General features: G+C 34.5%; 2 protein-coding genes across 8 annotated transcripts in view; one reads left to right on the forward strand and one right to left on the reverse strand.

Moving 5' to 3' along the window:
* LOC122014994 (protein FAM135B-like) overlaps positions 1-14,491 on the reverse strand; it is a 47,405-nt gene extending 32,914 nt beyond the window's left edge. For 4 of the 6 annotated variants that reach the window (XR_006120802.1, XM_042571583.1, XM_042571582.1 and 1 more), the window contains exons 1-6: positions 14,110-14,491; positions 13,895-13,980; positions 11,594-11,748; positions 11,459-11,523; positions 11,160-11,363; positions 11,020-11,074 (exon numbers count right to left, since the gene is read on the reverse strand). Coding sequence is in view for 5 of the 6 variants with exons in the window: in XM_042571583.1 (XP_042427517.1) it covers positions 11,020-11,074; positions 11,160-11,363; positions 11,459-11,523; positions 11,594-11,748; positions 13,895-13,980; positions 14,110-14,285 (741 nt within the window). In the remaining variant the exon portion in view is untranslated. The remainder of the gene's footprint in view (positions 1-11,019; positions 11,075-11,159; positions 11,364-11,458; positions 11,524-11,593; positions 11,749-13,894; positions 13,981-14,109) is intronic. The other 2 variants (XM_042571581.1, XM_042571585.1) reach the window with 2 other exon arrangements.
* Positions 14,492-14,856: 365 nt separating this feature from the next.
* Positions 14,857-22,635, forward strand: LOC122016258 (putative uncharacterized protein DDB_G0287975). 2 transcript variants are annotated; one of them, XM_042573493.1, is made up of 5 exons: positions 14,857-15,231; positions 21,575-21,640; positions 21,750-21,911; positions 22,007-22,214; positions 22,290-22,635. In XM_042573493.1, the coding sequence occupies exons 3-5, from the start codon at positions 21,756-21,758 to the stop codon at positions 22,316-22,318; spliced, it is 393 nt and encodes a 130-aa protein (XP_042429427.1). In that variant the 5' UTR covers positions 14,857-15,231; positions 21,575-21,640; positions 21,750-21,755; the 3' UTR covers positions 22,319-22,635. The 2 variants fall into 2 exon arrangements, with proteins under 2 accessions (XP_042429427.1, XP_042429426.1); XM_042573492.1 differs by having other exon boundaries at positions 21,578-21,640.
* Positions 22,636-27,265: the final 4,630 nt, after the last annotated feature.

Below are 27,265 nucleotides of genomic sequence, written 5' to 3' on the forward strand. Positions count from 1 at the left end.
AAGAGAGCATTGTCGGGGTGTTAAGTAATATCGAATTTCGATAATCTATCGAAATGATATGTTTTAACCATTGAGACTTTAAACCATGGTTCCAATTACATTCAAAAGATAATGAAATCAATATTCTTAAATATCAAAGTAATTAAATACAACAAAAACCAAGCCTTATCCACTAGGTGGAGTCGGCTATATGAATCATTTTACATCATTGGACTTTATTCCCTACTATATCATCATCTATACTTAAATAAATTTTATCTTGTTTTATTATTGCTAACCAAGTCTTTTTAGGTCTTCCTATTTTGATGTACGTGTTTGTCATAGTTTCACATCACCTAAAGCATTTATTAATCGTCTGAGTACATATCTGTACCATCTTAAACGTGTCTATCAGAGTTTCCCTCAATAGATGCAACTCCGACTTTCTCTTTAATACTCTCATTTCTTATTTTATCCATCCTCGTATGTGCACACATCCACCTTAACATCCTCATCTTTGCAACTCTCATCTTCTGCTGATGTGCTAAAGTCATAACCCAACATTCAGCTCCATATAACATAACAGATCTAACTGCGATTTTATAAAACTTTCCTTTAAGTTTTAGAAGTACTTTACAATCATATAAAACACTCAACGCTTTCCTCCATTTCAACCATGTTGCTTATATTCTATCTAAGACATCTCTCTAAATCACTCCATCGTTTTGTAAAATGATCCTAAATATTTAAAATTCTCAGTTCCAGCTCGTCATCTCCTATCTTAATAATTGTCTTATTACGTCTAATATTATTAAACTTAAATTATATATATTCTGTCTTTATTCTACTAAATCTAAAACTTTTCGCTTCTAATATTTCCCGCCAAGATTCTAGTTTAGCATTTACTCCTTCACGTGTTCATCTATCAAAACAATATCATCTGCAAACAAGATACACCACGGTATTTTATCTTGAATGTGTGTAGTAAGTTCGTCTATAATTAGTATAAAAAGATAGGAAGAGTTGATCTTTGATCTTTGATGTAACCCTATCTTTATTAAAAATACTTTAGTTACTCAATTTGAAGTTTTTACTCTGGTCGTTACATCTTCATATATATCCTTAATTAGTTCAATATATGTTATGCTAATATATCTCTTCTCTATAATTCTCTATATAATTTTTCTTGGGACTCTATCAATAGTTTTTTCTAAGTAAATGAATATCATGTGTACATCTTATTTTTGTTTCGATATTTTTTGATTAGTTGTCTAAAAAGATATATAACTTCCATTGTCAACCTTTCAAGCATGAACCCAAATTGATTTTCGATCACCGTCATCTCCTTAATCTTTTTCTATTACTCTTTCTCAAAGTTTCATGGTATGACTCCTTAGTTTAATACCCCTAGAGCTTGAACAATTTAATATGTCACCCTTGTTTTTATATAAGGGAATTAGAGTATTTATCCTCCATTGATCAAGTATTATTTTTATTTCAATATCATGTTAAATAATGTTGTAAGTTATTCAATACTTTATTTCGCTAGACACTTTCATATCTCTATCAGAATATTATCTGGTCCAATGATTTTTCCATTGTGTATCTCATTTAATGCTTATTCTACTTCTGAAGTTTAAATTCTATGATAAAAATTTAAATTTCTATATTCATTTGACTTACTTAAATTACCCAAAATTAAGCTCACCTAGACCTTAATTAAAAAGTTGATAAAAATATCTCTTCCACCGCTCTTTTATTTCTCTATCATTTACTAATACCCTATTATATTCATCTTTAATACATTTTATTTGGCTAAGATCTCTTCCTTTCTCTCACTTTAACTATTTTATAAATGTATTTCCCCTTCTTTTGTATCCAATTTTTGATATAATCGTTCAAAAGTTTCATTTTTTTACTTCATTCACTCTTTCTTAGCTTCTCTCTTGGCTATTGTATATTTTCTTAAGTTTTCTTCGTTCTTACAACGTATAATTTCTTATAAGCTAATCGTTTTTCCATCATTTTTTTTTTACTTGCTCATTCCACTACTAAGATTTCTTACTTAGTGGTGCATGCCCCTTTAACTCACCGAATACACCTTTAACCACTATTTTTAACTTTAATATCTTATCCCATGTCATATTAAAGTCACTATATTTCACCTAATGCTTGTACTCTCACCTTCTCCTTAAATATATTTTGTTTCTCATCCTTTAACTTCCACCACTTAATTAGAAATCTTATATATTTTCTTTTTATTGATACTATGTTTGAGGCATATATCCAACACTACTAGTAATTAAGCTTTTTCCGAGGATCTTTACAAATTTTTCTATCCCTCTTTCTAAACATAAGAAAGTCAATTTACAATTTATTATTCACACTTTTAACGTGAAAGTATTCTCTTTTCTTAAAAAATGTATGAGCCAAGATTTAAAATCTTAGCCCGTGCCGAAGTTTCGGTCTGAATCTGGAACGATACAATTTCGGTATCATATCGTACCATGTATTTTTTTATTTATATATAGTAATTATTAGATAAATATGTTTATGGTATATAATTTTGAAATAAGTTGTATATTGATTTTATATAAGTTCCCCATTATTGAATAACTTAATATTGTTAAAAAATAATTAAACATAATTTTCTTTAAAGAAAATTGATCTATCAATAACTCAAATTAATATTGATTTATTATGTTACCCGATAGAAGCATTGATTCTCCAAATTAAATAATTATAATTATATAAATTAATACAAAGAAACCATTTTATATATAATAATTATATAAATTAACTATTTATTTATTAATTTAAATAATATATTTAAAATAGTAAAAAAATATAATATCAATTAAATATTAAAATAGTAAAAAATAAATAAATAAAAAAATAAAAATTATCAAAATATAAATTTGATTCATTAGAATTTTTAAAAAAAATTAAAACAATAACAAAAATAGAATATCAATTAATAAAATTTATTATTTATTTAAAAAATTAAATATGTTTTTATATATTTTATTGGAATACTTTAATCAGAATCATGAAAACCTCTTTGAAATATCACACTTAAGTTGGGAATTGTTTTAATTAATTAAATCTATTTTTAATTTTCAACAAATAATGTTGTTCGCATGGGACGCACGATGACACCGCTAGCAGAAGCATCGCGGGACGCTTCCGGTGCCGCCACACGCATTTCGCGACGCTTTCAGCGCTGCAGGACGCTTCCGACACTGCCAAAAGCATTTCGCGATGATTCCAGCGTTGCCATAAGTGTCCCGCGATTCTTTCGGCGGCGCTGCAAGCGTCCTGCGACTAGCGTCGACTTTCTGGTGCGCAACACGCTCGCATGACGCATGTGACTACGTGCGATGAAATCGTCATGCGTACTGTGCCGGTTTCGCTCCACCGTTAAAATAGTAAAAATCGTCTGTGTCGCCTGGCACCGAACGACATTCCAATCACTGGTATTAGCTAATATAAAGTCATATGCTATTGTAAAATCCAATATAGTTTCCCTTCTTCATTTCTTGTTTCAAACCCATAATCTCATTTACCCTCTAATATTCCTTATTTTTCGCTCCGACAAGCCCATTTAGACCACCTCCTATTAAAATTATTTCATTTGACGAAATATTTTGTAATACTTCATTTAGGTCATCCCAAAATCTTGTTTTGGTAGTTTCATCTAATTCTACTTGTGATGCATATATACTAAGTACGTTCCTAGTTTCTTTCGTCACTACTATCTTAAGGACTATAATTTTATCTCTTTTTCTAACTACTCTTACAACTTCATCTTTTAACGAACTATCTACAATAATACCTATTGTTTTACTGTACCATAACTTAAAACTCGAGTTCTCTATCATCTTCGCCTTCTAGCCTACCCATTTTGTCTTTTGCAAACAAAATACTAAATTTTCTCCTAATTATCGCATCTACTACCTCTATTAATTTACAGTGAGGGTTCCTATGTTACATGTTCCAAATCTTATACTATTAGTTTTCATATAATATTTGTTTTTATCTAACCTATGGTGTGAGAACTCTTGCCTATTTAACACTATACCCAAGTTCTCATGGAGATGTAGCGGTTCTTGCCGATATGTTACAGTTGGACCCTGCAACATGAACTATTACATATTTAGCACTACCCCCGAGTTCTGGAGATGTAACGATCCTTGCCAAAATGTTACAATCGAACCCTGCAACGTGTTCATTCTGGAAAACGACTTAGCATTAGCATAATGGTTTAATGGATCCATTTATTGAACATTTACCATAATTCAACCATCTTCCTTTATCTAGGCTTAGGACGACCATGACTAGTTCGTCATGGGCGGAGTTTTAAAATTGTCATTTTAAAATTGAGAAATCCTAGAAAGAGTTTAATTTTTGACATATTAATTTTTGAAATACTTAATAATTTACTTCTCAGAACTACTTTCAAATAGTTAATTTAAAGGGATATTTTTTTTCCAAAATTTCTGAGTATCATTTCAAAGTTTTCAAAATTTTGTGAGAATTTCTATCTTTAACTAGAATTTCCCATAATTTCCAAAATTGTTAGATGTTTTTCAGAATTTTTAGCAATTTTATAGCTTGAGTTCAAATTTCCCAAATATTATTAATATTCTTCAAGATGTCCAAATTTTCTGTTATCATTTGGAATTTCCCAAAAAAAACAATTTTATTTGAAACTTCCCAAAAAACTTTCAGCTTCATTTATAATTTCAAAATTTTCCAAGTTTCAGATTCTCCATTTATTTCTGAAACTTTTTGAATTTTTAATTTCACAAATTTTTGTAGACAGAAGATTGATGAAACAAAAGGAGAAAAATATCTTAAGCATCATAGTCTCAAAATTTTCCATCTTCTCTCTTGGATGGATTTCGAACCATCGAGTTGATTCAACTTCCAAGCCAGCTAGGATGGCCACTATGTTGATTCATTGTCTATATTAAAGAAAAATCAAGTTCTCTCTCTTTTGCTTTAAGGGAGGGCGGTAGGGTAGTATTTATAACTTTTCACGCATGGTTTCAAGGCGCAAAGGGAAGATTGCATGCCAGGAGTTTTTCTCACTTTATTTTAAATTCTTCAATCTCCAAGTTTTTTAAAAAATAGTCACTTTAACTAACATACTCATTCTCTTTTTTTATTTCTTTGACCACTTGCATTGGGGAAATAAGACACCTTGTTTGTGCGAAAAGGGCAGAAACTTTAAACTTTAAGAGAGAGGATCAGACTGAAATTCATTCAACTTGGGTAGCAATGGAGCATATTTTTTCAACTACCCATGACTAGCTAACCTTTAATTGTGTTTCGTATTTATTAAACAGGGAGAATGAGACAGGTTTGTGTGAAATGGTAAATAGCCATCAGGTATAGAATATACATTTGAAAGATTCATTATATATGTTCAACCTTAATTAGATGGATATTAAGATTTTATTAGTAGGATTATCATTAGGGCTTGACTTATTTTGTTGGCTTACTTTATCAAGGAAAGATTGAATTAGTTATTTTTATAGGTTCAATTTGAATTTGTCACTGCTTTCGATATTAGGGGTATCAAGATATATTAAATTATGGTTAGTTCATATATCCAAAAATAGTGGTCGGGTACTCACAGAGCGGTTGGGTATGCACAATTATAGAGTAGTTATGGGTTTGGATATACCAAATGGTTATGGATAATATAAAACTTCTTAGGACCCCACCTGTTCCTACTCCTATGTGCATTATTTTTGTTGGTAAAATCATGCCTCGAGTGGTCTAGTGCAACTATGCATTTTAATATTTAGGCAAAGCCTTGAATGTGTAGGGGCTTGGTGGATACACGCGTTGAAATGACTTAGCACAGTCAAGATTGTGGTTACCCAATGGCTCGAGTTTGTATAACCACAGAAGAGTAGTGTGGGACACTCGAGGTGCCGCGGGACAAGGAGCATCGTAATTTAGTTGTGCCTCAGTAGTAAACTATATAAGTAGAGTATAAAGGATGGCACGAAAGTGAGTAAAAGACTTGGTACATTCAAGGGACGAGAAATTTGAGGAAAGATGACTAAGATAGACCAAGTACATGAAGCATGAAGGATGGCATGAGATTGCATTCAAGAGACGAAAAGCTTGACGAGACATGGACTGGAGGAAGAAATAGTTGCATGGTAAGCTAAGAGTTGAGAGCAAATGTACTAAGACAAGAGTACTCGATCGAGGGTATTCCTAACCCTAGACAGACTCAATCATTAGATTGACTATAGTCAACACACCATTCGACCTTCAGTGGACTAATTGTTAAGTTAATGAGGTAGTTGACTCATAAACTAACAAAATATTTTCTTTTTTAAATAGACAACAAACTAGTGGACTTTAATGGTTCAATCGATTGGTGCCTATAAGTAGTCCACTAATGCAAGTTGGATGAATAATTCCCTAGCAAAAAACCAGTTGTAATCCAACGGAATCAGTCAAAGTTCAGAAGAGCACTTGACCAATGTCTAAAATATCATATCGTGGCATGCAACATTTCGCCCATCGCTCAACAATAGTATTGGCACCATGGGTTGCTGAGGATCGCGGCGACCTCCACGTCGCCATCCCGTAATTTTTTATAAAAAATACTTTTTTACTTTTTAATATTTAAGTTAAAATTTTAGTTTTTAAAAATATTTTTAATTAATATATTTTATATTTAAAAAATATCAAAATCATATCAGCATAGCACGATACGATACTGAAACTGTATTATTCTAATCATAAACTGAAACTCCAATATTGCTCGAAATTTTAAACCATGCACTTGACTAATGTTCATGATTAGTCGACTCATGGGTTCGAATCTCGACAAAGCCGAGGTAAATGTCTTCCTTATGTGCTAGTCCCTATTCCAAAGGCTAGTAGCCACCCGTGATTTACCTTCTCCGTGTTGGCCCTGGGATGGGTTGACGGGGACGCTGGGGGGAGCGTATTCGCCTTTTGCCATCATAATTAGTCGACTCATGCTACAGGTGACAACTTCAATGACGTATTAATGGAATGAACGGATAAAGGTTTTGTTGAATGGTGCCAACAAGTCGAATGATGACTACCATGTGATTATGACTTTGAAAAGAATTCAAAGGGATAAACACTATATACTACAAATTGATTGATAAATACTTATTGAGCTTTTCTTGCAAGACCCTAACCTCTGTTGTAAGCTTCTTGTACTCGTCATGAATACCCTGTAAAAGGTTAGTCCACCTCCGATGTTGCTATAAATAGGAAGATATAGAAGATTCTGAGAGTGATCCACCAAAAAGTCATAGGTCACAAAATAAAAGTCTGGGAGTTGCAGAACCACGTTGGCAATGTGGTATGTTTGTGTTTGCTTTATGATTTATTTTGGTTGCTAAAATTGTTTGTGATCTTGTTGAAATCACGCAAAAGTATTACATTTGCAGCCACGAACGGTATCCACCCCCTCTGTTGGTCGTCCTTTTGCCCCATACATTCCAACAAATTCAACAACATTCATTCCACTCAATTATATTAGGCGAGAGAATTTAGCCACATTTAAGACCCTCAAGTTCTATCTCCCTTTTAACTATTTTTTTCTTTATTGTTTATCTGCAACAACAGTTTGATAGCTGCTTAACCATATCTAGTCTTATGGTTCATTAAGACCAGGACACGACGATTGCGCTTAAGCATACTATGGTTGAAGGCCAAACCTAAACCTTCAACTTGTATGGGAGTTATTTCTTCTACTCTGTGTTTCCATTTCATATTGCCTTTAGTTTAACAATTTTTGTATTTTAAGAAATCTATTTGTTTTCCATTAACCCCTTTTTATTTCTTGCATTAGATCTAAAACATCTACTAATCTCGATTTGCCCTTTAAATGTAATACAATAGATGTTAAATAGAATGTGGGAGAGATGGCCTATTTTAGAAAGAGACGTCGGTCAGAGGGTGCTAAGGTTGCTAGTGAGGCAAGGCGAGCAAGGGAGATAACAGGTAGGTATAGGTATGGGTATGACTACCAAATGGAGCACAACAACAAAAATTTTACTTAGTAACATATTTTTTTAATCTCACTTGCTTTTATTTTTTACAACATCTTAACCTAATTTAGAAATTTCAAAAAATTTAGGGCTAAATTATAAAGTCACAGTTCTAATTAAATTGGATCTTAAGTTGGGATCCAATTCATCTTCCCATAAATTGGTGTTCGCTTCGATGAGAAGTTGTCGTTGTCTGTTGTTAAAGTCTTCGAAGCAAGGAAGAAGTTTTGAGTACATTGCATGACTCTAACTACCCCAAGTTATCACTCATCCAATGTCAACTGCTTACAAAGGAGAAGACCCAATCGATCTCTCCATAGCCTGAGGCCAATTATCATCCACGAATGAAGACCAAGGCACTGCCCTCCTTTCATAAATGTTCGATCTCTACTCGAGCCACCATAATTTGGATCTTGAACCACCATCACTTGGATCTCAAACTACTACTCCGTGCTTGCCTCCCATGCCTATTCGCTGACTTAACGATGATCGTAACCTTGTGCTCACCAACTCACGTGCACTTCAATTGTGTTGAGTGGTGTTGAATTGTTCTACGTACTAGTCAACAAATGGAACAAAATGGTTTGCCCATGTCAACTGACATGGAACAAAAGTTTACACCATGGGTAGGCCATCATAGTAGATCCCAGCAAGAATGGTCATTGACCATAAAGACATGAAAAAGGGGGCTTTCTGCCCCTGCGATTTACCTCCCTTCACATAACCTAGTGACGGGTTGTGAAGAGCATCTGATGTAAGCGTAATCACCTTTTGCTATAATGAAAAAGGTGACTTTTATTATTCTTATTTAAGATCGAGTACAACACTTTTATTTAGCCCACCAGAGAATTCAAGATTTTTCTTTACCTTGTTTTTAGCTTCTTTGGTGCTTCCCTGAAGTTTGATCTCTTCTTTTTTATGGCCTTTAATCTTGTTGACCATTTTTCGTTTGATCTCTTCTTTTTTATGGCCTTTAATCTTGTTGACCAGTTTACAATCCTTCTTTCTATTTTTTTGGGCTTTCTGTCTTATCTTTCCTTCTTCTTACAGCATAAGCCTCATGCAGCTTCATGGTGGAGACTGCATAGTGTGGAAGTGGTCAGCTACCATTTTATCCAATTCAGGGCCCATCTGCTATTTCATTAATCTTGCCTTGCTTGGTCTCGTGTTTTGGATTTGGTATAGGTAATAAGCTTGATTATTTCCAAATCAATAATGGTTTCAACTTTCAAGTTAAAAATTCAAATTCACGTTTGGAATCAATCTGGGGGTTAAACTGTTTATCTTGACTATGGTTTACATAAAGCTCGGTCAACTTAGCCTGTGGTTCAATTTTGCCTTAGATGGTCCATCAATTTGATTTGGTCCAGCTCTAGACTACTTTTGGATGATTTTACCCTTAACTTCTAATCATAAGTTAAGGCCTATTAGACTTGCATAATCATAAACATTCTTGGCATTTGATATATGTATAATTTGGTTGATGTTTATGGTTAATAGTATGTATGGTTTGTGACCAAGAGAACTTGGTCATGGACTGTCAAGCATTATGTTTTTTTATCACATAAAGCCTTGTATTTAATTTGATTTGTTCATCTTCTACTTTGTAATTTGATATCACTTAGATTCAAGACTATCAAAGATTGAACATGGGGACAATTAAACCAACAATTAAACCAAAACATAAATACACATAATGAAACAAAATATGAATAGATTGACTTAAAAAAACATTTATAAATTTGAGACCAACTTAAATGTGAATGCAAGTACAGTGATGAAATGAATGTGGGTAAGCAACTTACATATTTGATTAAGCATATCAAGTGATTGATTAAAAAAACAAAAAACTTTGCCGCCAACACAAGCAATAGATGCAACAATGTATGTAGCCAAACACGAACTTGAACCAAGTTCTTTTCACATACTTAAACATAAAACAAGGCCAAAAAATTAGGCATGAATACAAGTGATTGTCATATTGTACATGCACAATGTACAAAAAACTAACTTAACATGAGCACCTGTCACACAATGTGTATCAGGGATGAATTGGTCTATATTAACTTATTACAATCAAGACTCATATTTAATAACTTATCCACTGAGTAAACTTTAGCCAGGTTATGAAAAACTATAATATCAACCCATATGACAGAGAAAATCAGATTTTATAAGACCATATAATGATGCTAGATTTCAAATTTTGTTCAAATTCTCTTCCTTCTGAATTTGAATTCAAGATAATGGCAAACTAATTTCTCAACCTAATACAATTTCAAAAGAAAGTTAAACCTCATGTGTTGAAAACAACAATAATTTAGATTCACGAGGTCCTAGTTACATCTTCCCACTTACTGGTAAATAAGTAAATGTTGTCAAAATGAGATACTTTTGAGGAAGGGAAAATGGTAAAATCATTGAGGAAACACCACTGAAGGATGTAATGACAATGCAGTTTTAAGTACCGACCCGTGCTAGTTGGCATAAGCAAAATTTCTGCTTGCTGACTGAGCAATGACACCGGACCGGCACGACGACCTTGTAGCAACCTCCATGAGGTCATGATGATTGCTGCAATGTCGCATGTTTTTTTAAAACAAATTATTTTTTTCTCCTCCCAAATAGAAAAAACTACAATTGATGAGTTAGAAAACTAATGAGTAAGATGACCCTAATGGTCGCCATATTATTTGTCTGCATGTCCCTTCCAATCAGATGATATTGCATATACTCATATGTAGTATATGGGAGCAAATAAAACATCCACACATATGTGAATCATATGTCAGAGTGCTAAGAGGTTCATTAGTGCATATGCTTATCTTACCACAGATATGCACTTTTAGAAATAATGTGCTATTAAAGAAAGTTGTAAGCAAATTCCACCATTGAACTATTTCATTACAATTGTATTACTTTTTACAGAAACCTAGAGGAAAAACATCACTGAGATTTGGCTGTGTAAAACTATACTTACTTGATGTGGCCCTTCCTGGTATTCATCAGCAATATTTTCTGTCATTAGAGAAGTTCTGGCATGAACAATTCAAGTCAATTGATACATAGAATATAACAATATGTTTTAGAAAATAGAAATATAAAAATGTGAGGACTGACCGTGCTACATACTTCAACAATTTCTCAGGTGTGCTTGTACCAGATTTCAAGTAAACAACATGGACACTTAGATCAATAAGTGATGCATGGAAAGTGTCAAAGTGAACAGGGCAATATGAGTGCAGACCCAGAAGTGCTTCAGGAGGTATCCTGAACTCATGAATAGATGCTGGAATCAAATTGTAAGTTGCCTGAATTTCATTTCTGTGAGGGGAAGGGAAAAAATCAAGTTAAGCATATCAAAGTATAATAACAATATGGATTAAAAAACTATGGATTCATAGTGACTTTTGGTTTACCCATTTTCCAAGGTTGGAGCATACAAAAGTTCAAACTTTAGTATTACTGAACGTATTGATGGTCTCTGAAAAATAAATGCTTAGGTTTTGTAAGCTGGAAAGCTTAGTTTAAGCAACACTAAAAATGGTGCTAACCTCATCTTTTCCGTTATGTAAGTTGAAAGACACCATAATAGATAGAGGAACATCCTGTCTAGCATATTTGATTTTGAATGGTTGAGTTGAGAAACTATGATCAGCATCATCAATCCTCCAAACTCCCAAAACATCATCCGCAAGTACGTTGGGAACTGTATAAAAAACTAAGAAGGTCAATAGACATGATGCCTAAAACATCCCCATGAAGATAGGAAGAAACAAGATTGAATGGACTTCATCTTCGCTTGAAATAAATGTATGGTTTATTGTAAAAATCAAACAAGATAGCAGACGAACAAAACCTTAAATGTGACAACAGACGGAGATAAGTAACAAGATTACTCCTTTAATTGGGTGAGCATTATTCCATAATCCATAAACAGTAAGGCTGCAACTAACCAAGTAATCATGAATAAGCTCGCTACTCCACTCAATTAGAGCTACTTTATATTCATTTAGTATGAAAATAAATATTGAAAACAAATAAGCATGAACTTATTTTTAAGCCCAACAAAATAAATAAACAAGCATGAGCACTTGAACACTGTGAGATCAGTAAAAAGAAAAATGAATAAATCAGAAAAAAATTATTTATTGGATCTAGTTGGCTAGCTTATGAGGACAATCTTATCTGTCGTTGAGCTCAAGCTGCTAAGTAAAAGCTCAAATTTGGTAAGCTTTTTGATACACAAGCGAGAACACAGTTTGAAGCTCAGTTGATATTGAGCTTGGCACAAACCCATTTGTTCTCATTATAAACAAGGTTGAATGTAGTCAAGCACAAGTCAGCTCATTCATAAATCCTAGTAATCAGATGGTTGCCAATCCACCAAATTCCCACCGACATAGTGAGGGGGAAGTTTGCCAAACAACTATATTACACTAAGGTAATAGAGACAGGATATCTGTATTGTTGTGAATTCTTAAAATTATTAGTCAATTCAGATCTCCATATAGTAAGAACCTACAATTCATTTGGAAGAAATTTAAAGTATGAAGAGGATTAAATGCCAGTTAATGGACCATTGTGCTACTCAGATATTGAGCACTATACTAACATGTATCTCAAAGTATTACTAAGAAAAGAATAATGAAATAGAATGAACTTTGAGAGAGATTTTATGATATTGACAGTTTCAAACACATTCAGAACAGAAAATGCAGTTTAATTAATTCCTAGATTGACCAGTATGCTAACCCTTTGGAAGCACTTATGACAAAAATATAGATCTCAAATCATGAGAGGTTTCTGCTTTATTAGGATCAAACAGTACAGAACATATTGAAAAGCAAATAATTTACTTCAAAAACTGGAGGAAAATAATCCTTTTCCTAGTAAATAAAGTAAATATGGGAAAATGAGGGCAAAAGTGCACACCAAAAATCTTCTTAGTAAAACTTAAACTGCAAAGAAAGACAGGTAAGACCAGTTTGTATCAGGGCAAGTGCAGTGCAGATCTTTGAAGCACAAGAGTGATAGCACAGAGGTAGCACAGCAACATGAACGTTTGAAACATGGCAACAATATCAACAGTGACAATGGTGAGAGATAATTTCTGTTCATCTTTACTAATCAATGCTAACTGATGTCACCTTGTGCAGTGTGTTGGTACTTTCGGCACTATCTCATTACTACTGGGTGCTGAAAACCTAGCATGGAGCATGACTTTAAACCTTGATTCAAACTACAGTGGACAGAGAGTAGGCATTATGCTCGCTAAGATCAAAGAAATTGTGTTGAATAAGATTTTATCACTTTAACAAATAAAATTCTCTGCATGCACTAATGGTGAATTGAAATATGATAATAAGTTTGTAAGTGCATCTTGAATTTAGTGTGATCACCAACTTATGATGAATTGGCAGTATATCTTAGGAACATATCTCATTCACTTTGACCAAGATTGATCTACTTTTCATTACAATTTTTTCTATGAAGCAAACAATAAGAGGCTGGGATGAAATGCAAGAACTCTATGAATTTCAATAGGCCATGTTCTTGAGACTACTTTGGCACAAAATAATAATAATATAGATCATGCTCGAACGTCATATGAAGTACCATTTCAGATGCATGCTACACAGGAGTAAATTTTCAAAACTTAAAAAGGAAAATATTTTGAAAAAATCAACAAGTATTCATGTCTATAGGCCACATTTGTCATGAAAAAAGCATACTTTGTAAATCTAACAGTGACAAAGCCATGGACTACTTCAAGAGACCACCCAAGCAGCTTCTTAAGAATCAAAATAAGCTACCATCAAAAGTTTTGTTAACATTGCATCTACAACAAGTACCTTCGTACTGAATAACCCTGGAAGGAGTACCGCAAGAATCCAAGTTGCTGTCTTCCCACCTCGTGCTTATCTTTATCTGGTACCATCTTTTAACCAAGTATGAGAAGGTTTGAGAAAATACTCTCCAAGTGAAGATTTAAAACGTCACACTTCTGAAAGCGATGAATTGCGAGAAAAAGGAGGGTAAAAAACAGCAGCGTTTAGAGCATCAATACCCTTGCTGGAACAGATCGAGATTATGGAATCGATGAATATATATGGCGATTTCGTGCACAGTCTCCAACATGTCGGGCGGTGCGAAACGAATTTGCCGTGGCCTTGCATCAAGCAATTTCTTCGACGGTGGATTCTTGGTAGGGAGGCCGATCAAGTATCTCATACGCCGAAACATATGCGATCAGAGACCGTATTCGGCCTCAGGTCTCGCATCCCAGCCTCGACGACGACGAAGTATGAGTGGAAGGAAATCTAATCGTCGTGTGAATCTACGATATCCGATGCGAACCGGAGATACTCCGTACCTGTTCGAAGAAGACTAGGGTTCGGAACGGCAAAGGTAGTGAGGGAAAACGTAGACTGTCGGAACGGGAGGATGAGCATGATTTCATGTGTAAACTCATACACGCACAGCAAGCGACGACAAATAGAAGTAGCACAACGAAACACTTTTACTGTAGAGTACAATTGAATGTGTATGAAAAATGGATTGAAGTCATTAGGAGGATTTTAAATGAAGGAGCACCTTAAAATAAAATATTTTTTTGTTTTAATGTGAAATATATATCTCATTTACAAAATATATTTTAAAATACTCGCACACTAATATACCTATTTATGAATAATGTAAAATTTGAGTAAAGAAGTGAACTTAAAAATTATTTAATTGCGAGCATTCATAATTGGTAAAAATCATATTCATATATATATATATATATATATATGAAAATTGTTACCCTGCAGGACTTAGAAAACGCGCCTGTCGACTGCATTGTAACACGCGATTTCTCTTCGGCAAACCTCCGGAGCGAAGCTAGGGCACGTCGTCCTCGCCGCGAACCTTCCTCCTCGCATTTTCTTTGGCTTTACCTCGGCGTGTCCTCCTCGCTCTTAGCTCCTCGCGCCCCTCACCTCCCTCGGCCGCGAAGCGTCCAACTCCTCGTGATTTAGAAACGGGCGATCTCTCTCGGCAAACCTCCGGAGCGAAGCTAGGGCACGCCGCCCTCGCCCCTCCAGTGTTTCTCGTTCTCACATCCTCGCCCGGCCACGAAGCTTCCAGATCGTGCCCCTCACCGCCCCATTGTTCTCGCAGCCGCCTCTAGCCGCCGCAACCCCTCTCTGTAAGACTCCTTGTCTTTGCTGGGTCTCTCTTCTACTTTCCACTGTTCATAATTTTTCTCTTGTTTCTATAAGGCTAAATGATCTTTATTCATCTCTGATTTCTCGAATGCTTGATTTGTTTAAAATTTTATATATATATATATATATATATATATATATATATATATATATATAATTTTATCAAAATTTGTGTTTTTCCTATTTATTCAAGAAAACCTTACCACTAACTATTGAAGCATTTCTGAAAAGTTGATTATCTTTCTTAATTCTAACCATGCAAAGCATAAGGATATTTGGTAGCTTAATCCCTAATCTCATCGTTGATAATTTTAACCCTAGGGGGGCAAGCTCATTGTTTATTTATTTATTTATTTTTATATCAAATATTTAGATTTTATCATCAGATTAATCGATCTCCACCAATTAAATGTAAGAAGTGTGACATTAATTCTAATTATTTAAGAAATACATTTTGCTTTTACCACCGTATCAAGTCCAAGGACAACGTTAAAAAGTTTCTACAGGCACAGTTAATTAAAGGAACAGATTTATTATAATAGGAAAGGATGAATTTCAACTATAAATTAATTTATGATTTATCACGGTAAAAAACACGTGTGATCAATGTAATCACATGACAGCGATTTAAGCATAATAATTATTATGCCAACGCTCCAATTTATTCCTATATATTATATAATTAAAAAACTTATAAACAGTAGAAGTGGTGCTTCCTTGATGCTGGAGAAGATCTCCTGGTAAAAAAAAAATGAATCGGGGATGATCCATTTCCAATTGTAATCGGATCATAATTGTAATTCGGTCGTAATTGGTTGTGATTCCTTCATAGGTTTATCGTCTCCATCAAATTATAGTTTGAGTCAGAGCGGGCAGTCGGAAGCCGCTCGGAGGCCGCTGGAAGTGGACAAGTGTCCAGGTAGCTGGACACTGAGCAAGAGGCGGCCTTCGGCCGCCCACTCCGACCCAAACTATAACCTGATAAGGACGATGAATCCATAAAAGGATCGCAACTAATTACGATCGGATCGCAATTACGATCCCATCGCAATTAGATCATCCTCTGATTCACTTTTTTATGGACCAGGAGATCTGGTCTCGGTGCAAACCTTTTCGCTTACCAGAGCGTCTTTTTAAATTTTATTTAAACAACAAAATTTAGTGAGCTAATTTCATGCCTGAGTTGATTTTGATTCGATTCACTTGGATTGTGGAACCGGTGTTAAACTAAACCGAACCGAACAGAACAGGTTTGTTCTGAACCGGGCAACTACAATTGCTGAGTCGGTTCAGTTCCGTCCGTGACACCCTACTTCCGAGCAGGGCCTTGCTGAGTCGGTTTGTTCGTACCCTCTACTTCGATGGCCGGATCAGCTATCGAGGCCTGTTCTTGGGCTTTCTCATCGACACCCTACTACAATTGCTGAGTCGGTTCAGTTCCGTCCGTGACACCCTACCTCCGAGCAGGGCCTTGCTGAGTCGGTTTGTTCGTACCCTCTACTTCGATGGCCGGATCAGCTATCGAGGCCTGCTCTTGGGCTTTCTCATCGACATCGACAGTAGCTGTCTTCCACCCTCTTCCCTAGCAGTCTCCACGAATCCTCGTCTCGTGGAAGCACGTTGGGTTCTCGTAAGGTTTTGGCAGCGGGCAGCATCACTGATAGCTACCTTCTCGGAAAAGGTAGGATCCTTTATCATCCATTCCTTTGAGATACTGTTCTTTCATTTAGGCTGCAGCCTTGTCAGATTCTGAGATTTGGTGGGATTGAGGTAGTTGTCGACCTCATATCTAATCATTTTCCTGGGTTGCTATGGTTTAGGAGTGGGAAGTTGTGGCTGATCCCTTGTAGTGTTTCCTGATTCTAACTGATTTCCCATCATATGGTGATCAATCTATCATACTAGGTGTTTTCGGGGGAATGCTTGGATCATGGATGTGAGTTTGGATTGATGGGCTGAGGTGATACTGTTGTATAGGTCGATGGTGATGTGTAAGTCTGGATATTGTACTATGTTATGTGGTTTGTGAGTAATCGCGATGTGTCCCAAAGACCCATTTTTGATGTTTTTGAGTTAGGGTTTAATCTTAGTTTAGGTGTGTCAGTCAAGCCGTGACTGAAACTTGAACTCAGAATCTTCTTTTCTACCTTTTTGTCTCTTTTATCTGTTTTGCTCTATGTTTATCTTTTGGCTTCACTATTATCGCTTGGTTATTTATTTACCAAATTCATGCTTTATATCCTGTTGATAATTTGTAGATGATGTGTATCTCTTTTACTAGTGATCTTAACATGTTATTTACTTGACCGTTGCGCCAAGGCTCCCCTTCTGATCTTAATATGTTATGATGCATCTAAATTCTATATGAATATATGATCGTTTTTTTGTATTGCATTAAATGCTACTATAATATACTCATCAATAGAATTAATGATATTAGGCCAATCAACATGATTAAGTGACTACTATGTCTATGCCAAATAGGCCTTTAGCCAAAGTTATATGAGAGACTAAGCTTGTAAGTCCTCATGCGTTGTGATTTCAGTATGAACTATAAGTTTAGCTCGTTAACACAGTCAAGAGCAGTATCTTGGCAACACATTTGGTCATAGGCTATGGTTTGTGTTGGATGCAACACTTGTGGACTACTGGTACAATACTCATCCTTGAGCAGGCGCAACGTACTTCTTTGTATTTCAGTGTGTAATGACAATTCACAGGTCATATACTTTGATCTAGTCATGAGAAGATAAGTGACATGCTAGCACAACTTTTCATTTTGCCTAATTTTTTGTATTTGAGTGTGATGCTATTAAATTTGTGCAATTGTGCACTTAGTTATAACCAGTTATAACAGTAGTATATAATGCATTGGTTCAGTATGCATTGCTATAATTCTGTATTGCTTTGTTAAGCTGTTGAGTCGGGATTAGCCTGTGGGCTCAAAGATTGGTTGAGTCTGAGAAAAGTTGAACAGAGAATTTCTACAATAGACAACAAACAAACAAAAAATGAATAGAGGAGGATGTTGTGAAGAAAATGAGAGAGATTTAATGGTAATGCTACTCAAGACTAGTAATAATGAAGGAAGATCAAGAGGTATTTTTAGTAATAATTATGAGATATTGAGAAAGATTATCAAATTCTATAAACATGCCTCTTTAAGCTTGATATGAGGGATTGTACTTAACGCAAGCTGTAGTAATTTAAAGAGTCGTTAAATAGGTGACACATGTATGCTGTGGAGATCGTGTGAAAGGAATCCATCATAATACTTTAAATTTAGTCAATGGGAACAGACACATCCTTTAATAGAGAGGCTTACTGTATTGACCCATAGTGCTCTGGATCAAGACATAATCGTCATGAATGGATTCTTTAAATGCTTACACTTCAGTGCAATGAACTCAAACCGCTCCACCACAATCCACTGCCTAGTTCCAACCCAACCTTAGATCCTCTGTGGTTCCATTTTGACCCACAACGAATGAGTTGCTTCTTACCTGGCTAAGTCTAACTCTAACTGAGTTCCTAGTATTTCAACTGAATTAGGGCCAACTCATTACTTAATTTGACCAAGTTCTTCCACACTCGATTTTCTCTAGCCAACTTACCCAAGTGAGAATGGGGCTAGATGCATATGCCGTATGGGATCATTTTCTGTGTTTATGATCCCTTCCAAATCTGCCTAGGCAGCTACATCTGCTTCCCGAGCAGCCACTTCCAAAACCATAGCTGCAATCCATGATATCCTACTAACAGTACAATCAGATACATGGATGTTACTAGTAACCTGTGGTACTATTACCCATATCTCCACCTAAATCTCATCAACAAAACCCTGCATTTGTATATCACTTTGCTGAATCAAAGGGATACATCTGTAGTACTTCTTAAGTAGAAAAATCTACTTTCCAACTTCTGAATATATGCTCCCCTAGTTTTTTTTCATTATTTCCTTGCATCTCTCCTTTCATATGTTGTATCTGGTCTACTACAAATCATAATCATCACATATGTCAAGTTGGCAACTAATGCAGCATAGTGAACTGTTTCTAAATCTTCTTGAAACCTTTTTATTATGTGATTGCTCATTACAACTTTGTTTTTCTACATCACCACCATCACAAGCAATCTTATTCTTAGATTTGCATTCCTCCCCAAAGTCCATAACTGAAAATTCATTTGATAATCATTTCTTAAACTTCTTAGCTTCTTGGATATCAACTTTTGCAATCAACATGTTTTTTCCCACCAAACTTTATTCATTGGGCACAACAATTATTTTTAATTTCATATTTTTTACTCAGATTCTATATAAAGCTTCTGTTGGCAATTGTGGAAATTTCAATTTCACTGCAATTAGTATCTTCTATTGGAACAACAATGACCAACTTAGCATCTAGCCAATCTACATTTGTTCATGAATCCATCAACTTCTTTTACCACTACAGTAGGTTTTGTTTCAAACCAATTAAATTCTTATTCAACTCCATACCAGGTCTTTAGCAGCATTTTGAGTCTTTTGGGTTGCACCATGTCACTGTATCTGAATCATAAAGAGAAATGCAATTTTAACATCCAATTAATCTACTTATATGCAACCATAATACTCTGCACTAATCTACTAGTAGTTAGGTTAATGATTATAGCAAATATTTTCTTGAAATTGATACAATTTATTATTATTATTTTATTGTAAGCCTTTGAAACTTAGTTTTGTTTGGCATCTTTTTCTGTCATTATGCTCATGTAAATTTACCTCTGTAATATATATATAGAAGGTAACTCATTTCCATATTTTGTTCCTCTCTGAAGATTCCATCTCTTTCATTTTAACAAGGTCTCACTTCAGTCTGCATTGTCTTAAACATAGTTTTATCATCACCTCCAATAGGTGATAGAGGGAAGGAGACTATCATTGTGGACATATGATACTCTTTTATCTCTTGCACATCCTGTTAGAAGATCTCCATGTCAATCTATTCACTTTCTCGAGCTGTTTTCCTTGTTTGTCAAAATTTGTCAGAAATCTATATTTATACATTATGTTTTTATTGGATACCATTCATAGAATTGTAAATGAGCCGAGTCTTTGTGTCGTTTAGAATTGTTTGGTAAGGAGATCAAGCCGAGCTGGTCCAAGTCTAAAATTAACCAAGTTGTTGGATGTTTTTTTTTAAGATTGAGCTTCGATATGAGCTCGAGTCGAGTTTGATTCATTTTGATGTATCAAACTCTTAATTCAACTTGTTTGTTTGAAATTTTTATGTTTTAAAAATTGTTTGATTGCTTAGGGAGCTTGTTTGTTCATTTTGAGAGCTTGTTTATTTACTTGCAGGAATATTTATAAGGTTGATACGAGCTTGTTTATAAATTTAGTAAGGCTTGTAACAAGTATTTAGTCGAAATTGATGATTAGGGTTTTCAGTGTTGACTCATGCTGTCTGATATGCATTGAAACACATTGGCAAGCTCGTGCCGCCTATGTTGACAATGAAACATGTGATTTTCGTGGTCAAGGGTTTTCCTGTGTGTTGGCATTTTGCATGAAACAAAACCAAAAGAGAGGAGAAGAGGCTTGACTTATAAAAGGTCTGAGATCATTTTACCTGAAGCAACAATGTCTACAGAAGCTACCAACAACAAACAGTGATGAACGGCGGCGAGTGGCAACTACTTCTTTGGAGCAACAAGTGATAGAAGAGGCAATCGTTGATGGTTGTTGACGATCGCCGGCTGGATCACTACAAGATGACAATCGCCGACAATTGCTGCACAATAGAGAATTGGAGCTGGGATGAGTGAGGGTCAGTTAGCATTGAGAGAAAAAGAAAACCTAAACTATATATCATTTTGTTTATATATATGTATATACTGTTATTATATTTAGAACAACTTATATATATTAAATTGTTTGTTATCAATAATATAGCTATGCTATATTTGCTATAACAGTATATTTAATAAAAAGTTTATAATTATTTAATATAACTGTTATATATAATCTATATCATTATTTTAAATTGCGTACCATGCAGAGTGGCACATTTGAAATTTATTGTTTGATAAATTACTAAAACTTAATATTTCTTGGCACAAGCAATGTCTCCTCTGTCACTGTGTCACTTTTGTCAACACCTCTTACTATGTTTTAATACAGGTTAAGATGTATTAAGATAATGCTGCTATTTTTTTATTGTTCGTGCCATACAAGATAATGATAAAACTGTATCATTCCATTCCACATGGAACATAAAGTCTGAATATATAATCATTCATGTCTTAAACATCTCAAATGTTATATGATGGCACCACTTTTAGTAGGGAGTCTTGGACATTCACCAGATTCATAGATTGGATCACTCAACCAGATTGTCAGAAATCCAGGTGTGTTCAATTTTAGTGAATTTAGTGAAACAAACAATCTATAGTCGAAATGATTTGATTTTAATACCTAGGAGTTCCCCTGTGAAACTCTTTGTCATTCATTATACAGGTGAAGATGCAGATACGGGTAAAGTGTGGTTGTGGTGATGGAAAATGCCTTGACTGGGCTATCATTGAGCTCCAAGGAGTTGTTGAATCTCAGTCTACATGTGCTGGTCAGATCAATGGTCTAGAAATTGGACGTCTCTGTTGCTCATCATCTTCCTCTCAGGTCGAGCCTATGTTTCAGCACCTCTTATTAACATACTTTTCATTTGGGATTCCTGTTTAGCATTAGATATTTACTATGAGTTTCTTATTCTGCAGACAAACTATACCTTCACTGTGGGTTACCATGAACTCTCTGGCACAAGGGTAGAGTTGAAAAAACCTCTATTAGTTTTACAGAAAAAGGTGGCAACAAGTTCGACAATGCTGCCTCAGTTTTCTGATTCCCCACCAGTAGAATTAGAAGTCATTGGAATTATACGCCAGAAGATCCTATTCAAGAATAGGCCAAAAGCTTTGACGTCAAGTACAGATCTTTCTTCCTCAAGCAAATTTAAGATATTGCCATGGGTTGAGCTCATAATCGGTTCTTATTTTATAGGGACACAGTCAAAGGAAAAGAGAACTTAGTAATAACCTCTTCTATCACAGTGGCACAACGTTCAGGTATTTCACCATCGCAGAAGATGATAATGGCTTGAACAGTGGAGTTTTCTATTGCAAGATTAATCCAGACCTTTTTGATAGAAACAAAAGAAATTGAGTGATTTCGATGGCTTTATTTCTTCTTTTATTTGTTTGGTGGTCGGTGGTCGTAAAAAGATACGTGCCTACCATATTGCTGTAATCTGAGCACCTGCTAGCGATCAGGTTTGTGATTGTAAGTTCCCTTCGACTTACCTACTCCAGTTAATTCATAGTGATCCAACCTTTGTATTTATTTTTTATTTTATTTTTGATAAAATCAAACTATGCTCCATTCTTTTTAATTTTAAATTTATTTCATTTATTTTTTAAATTACTTTTGGTTTTCAACTTTCATCCCTATATTAAATTGCAAGCTAATGTAAACATCAGTTGCAGCATGATTTGATCAAAATTGGGATTTTTCGTATTTTAGTTTGCAATAGTTTGTAGATTTAGGCAAGGTGAAGAAGCAGAAATAGCCCTCAATGGATTTGCAGTCGAGTTATGAAGAAATGCAGACCCATTCACTTCGGTGGATATAACAAATAAAGTATTTGATAATTTTAGTATAAATGCACTTTTATTATTTGAAGGTATTTATTTGGATGATGATAACAGTTGGGTGATCTGTGTTTATATATAGAATAATTTTTTATGGTTTAAAAATTTGAAGTTTAATTCGAATGAGAATTATGCTAAGAGCTTAGTTTTTTTCCTCAAGGAAGTTTGTTTGGGGTTTAAATTCTAAATTTACCTTAAATTAAGTGTCGATCTCCACCTTGCAAAGGTTTTGCTGGGCTAGGATAAATTATTTCACATGATTTATATGTCCGTATATTGTTATGGATCTAGTGATATTAGACTATTTAGAATTAGTAATATAAATTGATTCATTAGTTATTATAGGTCAGTTTTTATCATTTTTCTTTTATACTAGTTAATTTACTAACTTCTCCTTGCTTAAATGAATGATAGATCTAGTTAATTTTATTGACTAGTCTTGGGATGATCATCTCGATTTCATGGAATTTTTTCATCGGGTATTAGGGTAAATCAGGAAATGCAAATGGTAAGGGACCAAGAAACCCTGCTTAAAGCATTATAGATTTGTAATGGTGATTTTAAGCGGAAGAAATTTAAATATTTAGTCTTTATTCAATAGTTATACTAGTTGATTCTAGATAATAGGATAGTGGTAGATTGTTTTTTCAATTTTTCAGATTAAAATCGAGTCTTAATTTTGATGATTAATTGATAATTTTTTTTTAATAGACGGTTGATTTAAGAATATTGAGTTAATAGATAATAATTATATTAATAGTTAATTTGTAAATCAATTTGTATTCTGTATCATGCGATTCTTAAATATTCAAGCTGTTTTAACTTGCAAAGTTGATTAAAATTGATATGAAAATAATGAGAAATATTATGCTGCGGTGTCTTATGTGCGATTTTGCTGCGGTACTTGTCACGTGGCTCTAACCTGATCGGTCTGGGAGTCTCCTGATCGGTCTGTGGACCGATCAGGCCCTAGGCTGATCGGTCGGCCTGGACCGATCAGGTTCCAACTTGATCGGTCTGGGAGTCTCTTGATCGGTCCCCAGACCGATCAACCAACTCTCTGTGAGAGTTGGCTTCGAAGCCTGATCGGTCTGTGGACCGATCAGGCTATAGGTGGATCGGTCCACAGACCGATCCTCCTATCTTTTTCTGCCTCCTGACAGGCTATAGGTTGATTTTTTTTTGTGGCCTAGGGCCTGATCGGTCCATAGACCGATCAGGAGACTCCCAGACGATCAGGTTGGAGTCTGATCGATCCAGGCCGCTGACGTGGCAAGTACCGCAGTAAAATCGTACATAAGGCACCGCAGCATAAGATTTATATATATATTGCGAGGGAACAATTTAAAAACAAAGTCTGCTTAAAAATTTATTTTTATTATTCTGATTGATTTTTTACATGTGGTAAAAAAATAATTCACCCATCTTAGTGTCCGGTTAATACGGAGAAGGGAGAAGGCAAATTATGGATAATTAATAGCCATTGTATGGTGGTACTTGAGTTGGTTTGATAAAAGCCAAAAGATATTTAAGGGGAAAATTAAATATGCTTGAAGTATTGGCAATAGATTAAAGTGTACATTTAAAGTGGTGGATTTTCTAAAAGGTCACACCTGATTCCCATTAGGACAGTAGAATGGTTAGAATTTGAACAACTAGAATAGATTTTTTTTAATTATTATTATTATTTTATTTTTAAGATCACTATTAAATATTTAATTAATATCATATTTTATAAATGAATTATATTCTTGTTCATGTATTTTCGTATCTAATTTTTAAAAATTATCTTTCTATATATTAATGATTAATTATATTTAATGATTAATTATTTTTTTAAATGATATATTTATTAAATCTTTAGATTCATCTTCTAACGGCTAGATTCTAGTCATCTAGATTTATCGTTCTCATTATACTCTTTCCGTCAATAATGGATCTCATTCCCATTTATTAAAGCATCCAAGTCACTAAGGCTATGGTTGGTTGGGTGTAATATAATTGACCTTGTAATGTAATGTAATGTAATCTTGATTATATTATTACGTTTGATAAATCTTTGATTACAAAGGTGATTATACTCTTTTGTTTGGTGTCCATTATTTTTTATAAAGAATATAATTTATATTATTATAAAATGATAAAAATATCCTGCGATTTCTACCGGTGGTAGTGGTCGTTGCACCTCTACCGAAGCTTGCTGCAGCCACCGGCAACCAGCGGCCGTGGCCGCCGGCAACCGTTGGTCGTTGTCGTCGACAACCACCAGCGGGCGAAGACGGCTGTCGACGGCGACTGCGGGGGCGTCGACGGTTGGCAGGCGATGGTGACGACGGGCGGCGTGTTGCCCGCCGGCAACAGCGACGGCTACGGGGGTGCCGACGATCGGTGGTCGACGGGCGACGGGCGACGATAGTGGACTAGGGATATATTCAGCATTCAAATTTTGGTTAAACGATGAACTCATAATGCAATCGAATTACATAGTATTTACTTTGTAATTCATATTACAAAATTTCACTATCTTTTGTAATCAAGTTTACGTTTGTTACAAATTTAAAAATAAATTAAATAAAATAATCAACCTTATAATATAATCCTGATTATATTAGGAGACACATTGAGCTTTACTAAACGCCACTTAAAAGTCATATGGAGTCTCACTTATCTGATCTCTTTCTGTTTTACATCAAACTGTTCTATCATCCAACACACATTTCGACAGAATTTTAACAAAGTAAAAGTATGCCACCTAAAAGTCATATTGAGTCTCCCTTATCTTATGCCTTTCTGTTTTACATCAAATAGTTCTATCATCAAACACACATTTCGACAGAATTTTAACAAAGTATTGGGAAGACTAAATCCTAAAAATTGAAGAAAAACTTTGAAGACTTGTTGTTTTTCAAAAGAAGACTAATCAATAATTCAGCATAACAAATCATTCAGCATTTTTTCATCGATTATCTTTAAGATTTTCTTATGTATTATGTTGATACAATTCTTATTTATTTGTTTATTTATATCGAGTATAAAATATATTTGTTTAGAAAATATTATTTTGGGTTTGTTTTTATCTTCTATTGTTGTGTAATTGAGGTTTTTAGAAAGATCAGTTGACACGGTAAATACAATCATTCGAATGTAAATGATTAGTTTTCTTATATGAGATATTATGCGTATATATATATAAAATGTAAATGATTAGTTTTCTTATATGAGATATTATGCGTATATATATATATATATATATTCTCGAAGTTCAGGTTTTCTCTAACGTATTAACAGTGGTTTTAGTTTTAAATTTTCTACAGACTACTTGGTGTTGAACTTTCAAACCTAAAAAATGTATTAAATATGAATAATAGTTCCAACCCATAACATGGTGGTATTGAACATTATATTTCAGCACCATGATGTTGAACTTTCTATACTGGTGCTGGAATATCAGTACCGTTATGGTGTTGAACTAGAAAATGGTGCTGGAATATCAGTACCGTTATGGTGCTGAACTTTCTAGTGTAGTGTTGGAATATATATTCCACCTGTAGTGCTGAATTTTCTATCGTAGGAATATAAATTTCGGCACTATATTGTTACTTTTTAAAAATCAACAATAGGACGGTACTGGTGATTTAAATTCAGCACTAAATAAGTATTTAGTTCTGTGTCAATTGTCACGTACTCATAACTTCATAAAGGGGATCAAAATTAAGCTTGCACACATGGACAAGGCTGAAGATTTAAAGCAATGTGCTAAGCAGTGGAAGTCCTATTAGGTAGTGAAAACCTAATTAGAACTTAAGTAATAAAGTCTGGATGGATCAATTGGGAGCTCACACTTGGTAAGGTGAAATTCTGGAGATGGCAATTTTAAGTATATAAAAAAATAATAATAATTTCAGTTAATTTCATTGATTATTTTTGAGATGATCGATTTAATCTCACGGAAATTTTCTATCAATCATCAGAGTAAACCGAGAAGCGCATGCGACGGTCAGTTCAGAAGCCCAGCATCCTTTGATTACGTTCCCTATTTAGAGAAAAAATTATTACAAATACGTTATAGTTAAGATTCAAACTATAAATATCTAAATAACAATCTAAATATCCTATCGTGGCGCCGTATAACATGATCAAGTACTAGATTTTGCATAGTATTTGCGTGTGTCGTCTTACAGGTTGGATTTGGATGAGGATCGGTGTGCATATATAAGATAAGAAAAGAAAGGAAGATATTCTATTCATCGCTCTAGCATATTACATAGTCGTACGTAAAATATTTCTATTTGGACTTCAGACAATTGAAACTGAAATCAAATGGATGCT

This window comes from Zingiber officinale, chromosome 8B (genome assembly GCF_018446385.1).
Source record: "Zingiber officinale cultivar Zhangliang chromosome 8B, Zo_v1.1, whole genome shotgun sequence".
NCBI classification, from domain to species: Eukaryota; Viridiplantae; Streptophyta; class Magnoliopsida; order Zingiberales; family Zingiberaceae; genus Zingiber; species Zingiber officinale.

What these genes read in the sequence shown, in the direction of transcription:
- LOC122016258 (XM_042573493.1), top strand. Translation starts at nt 21,756, where the DNA reads ATGCAGATACGGGTAAAGTGTGGTTGTGGTGATGGAAAATGCCTTGAC. An exon ending in GCTCATCATCTTCCTCTCAG is followed by an intron (nt 21,912 to 22,006) that starts GTCGAGCCTATG and finishes CTTATTCTGCAG; the next exon opens with ACAAACTATACCTTCACTGT. An exon ending in GCCAAAAGCTTTGACGTCAA is followed by an intron (nt 22,215 to 22,289) that starts GTACAGATCTTT and finishes CTTATTTTATAG; the next exon opens with GGACACAGTCAAAGGAAAAG.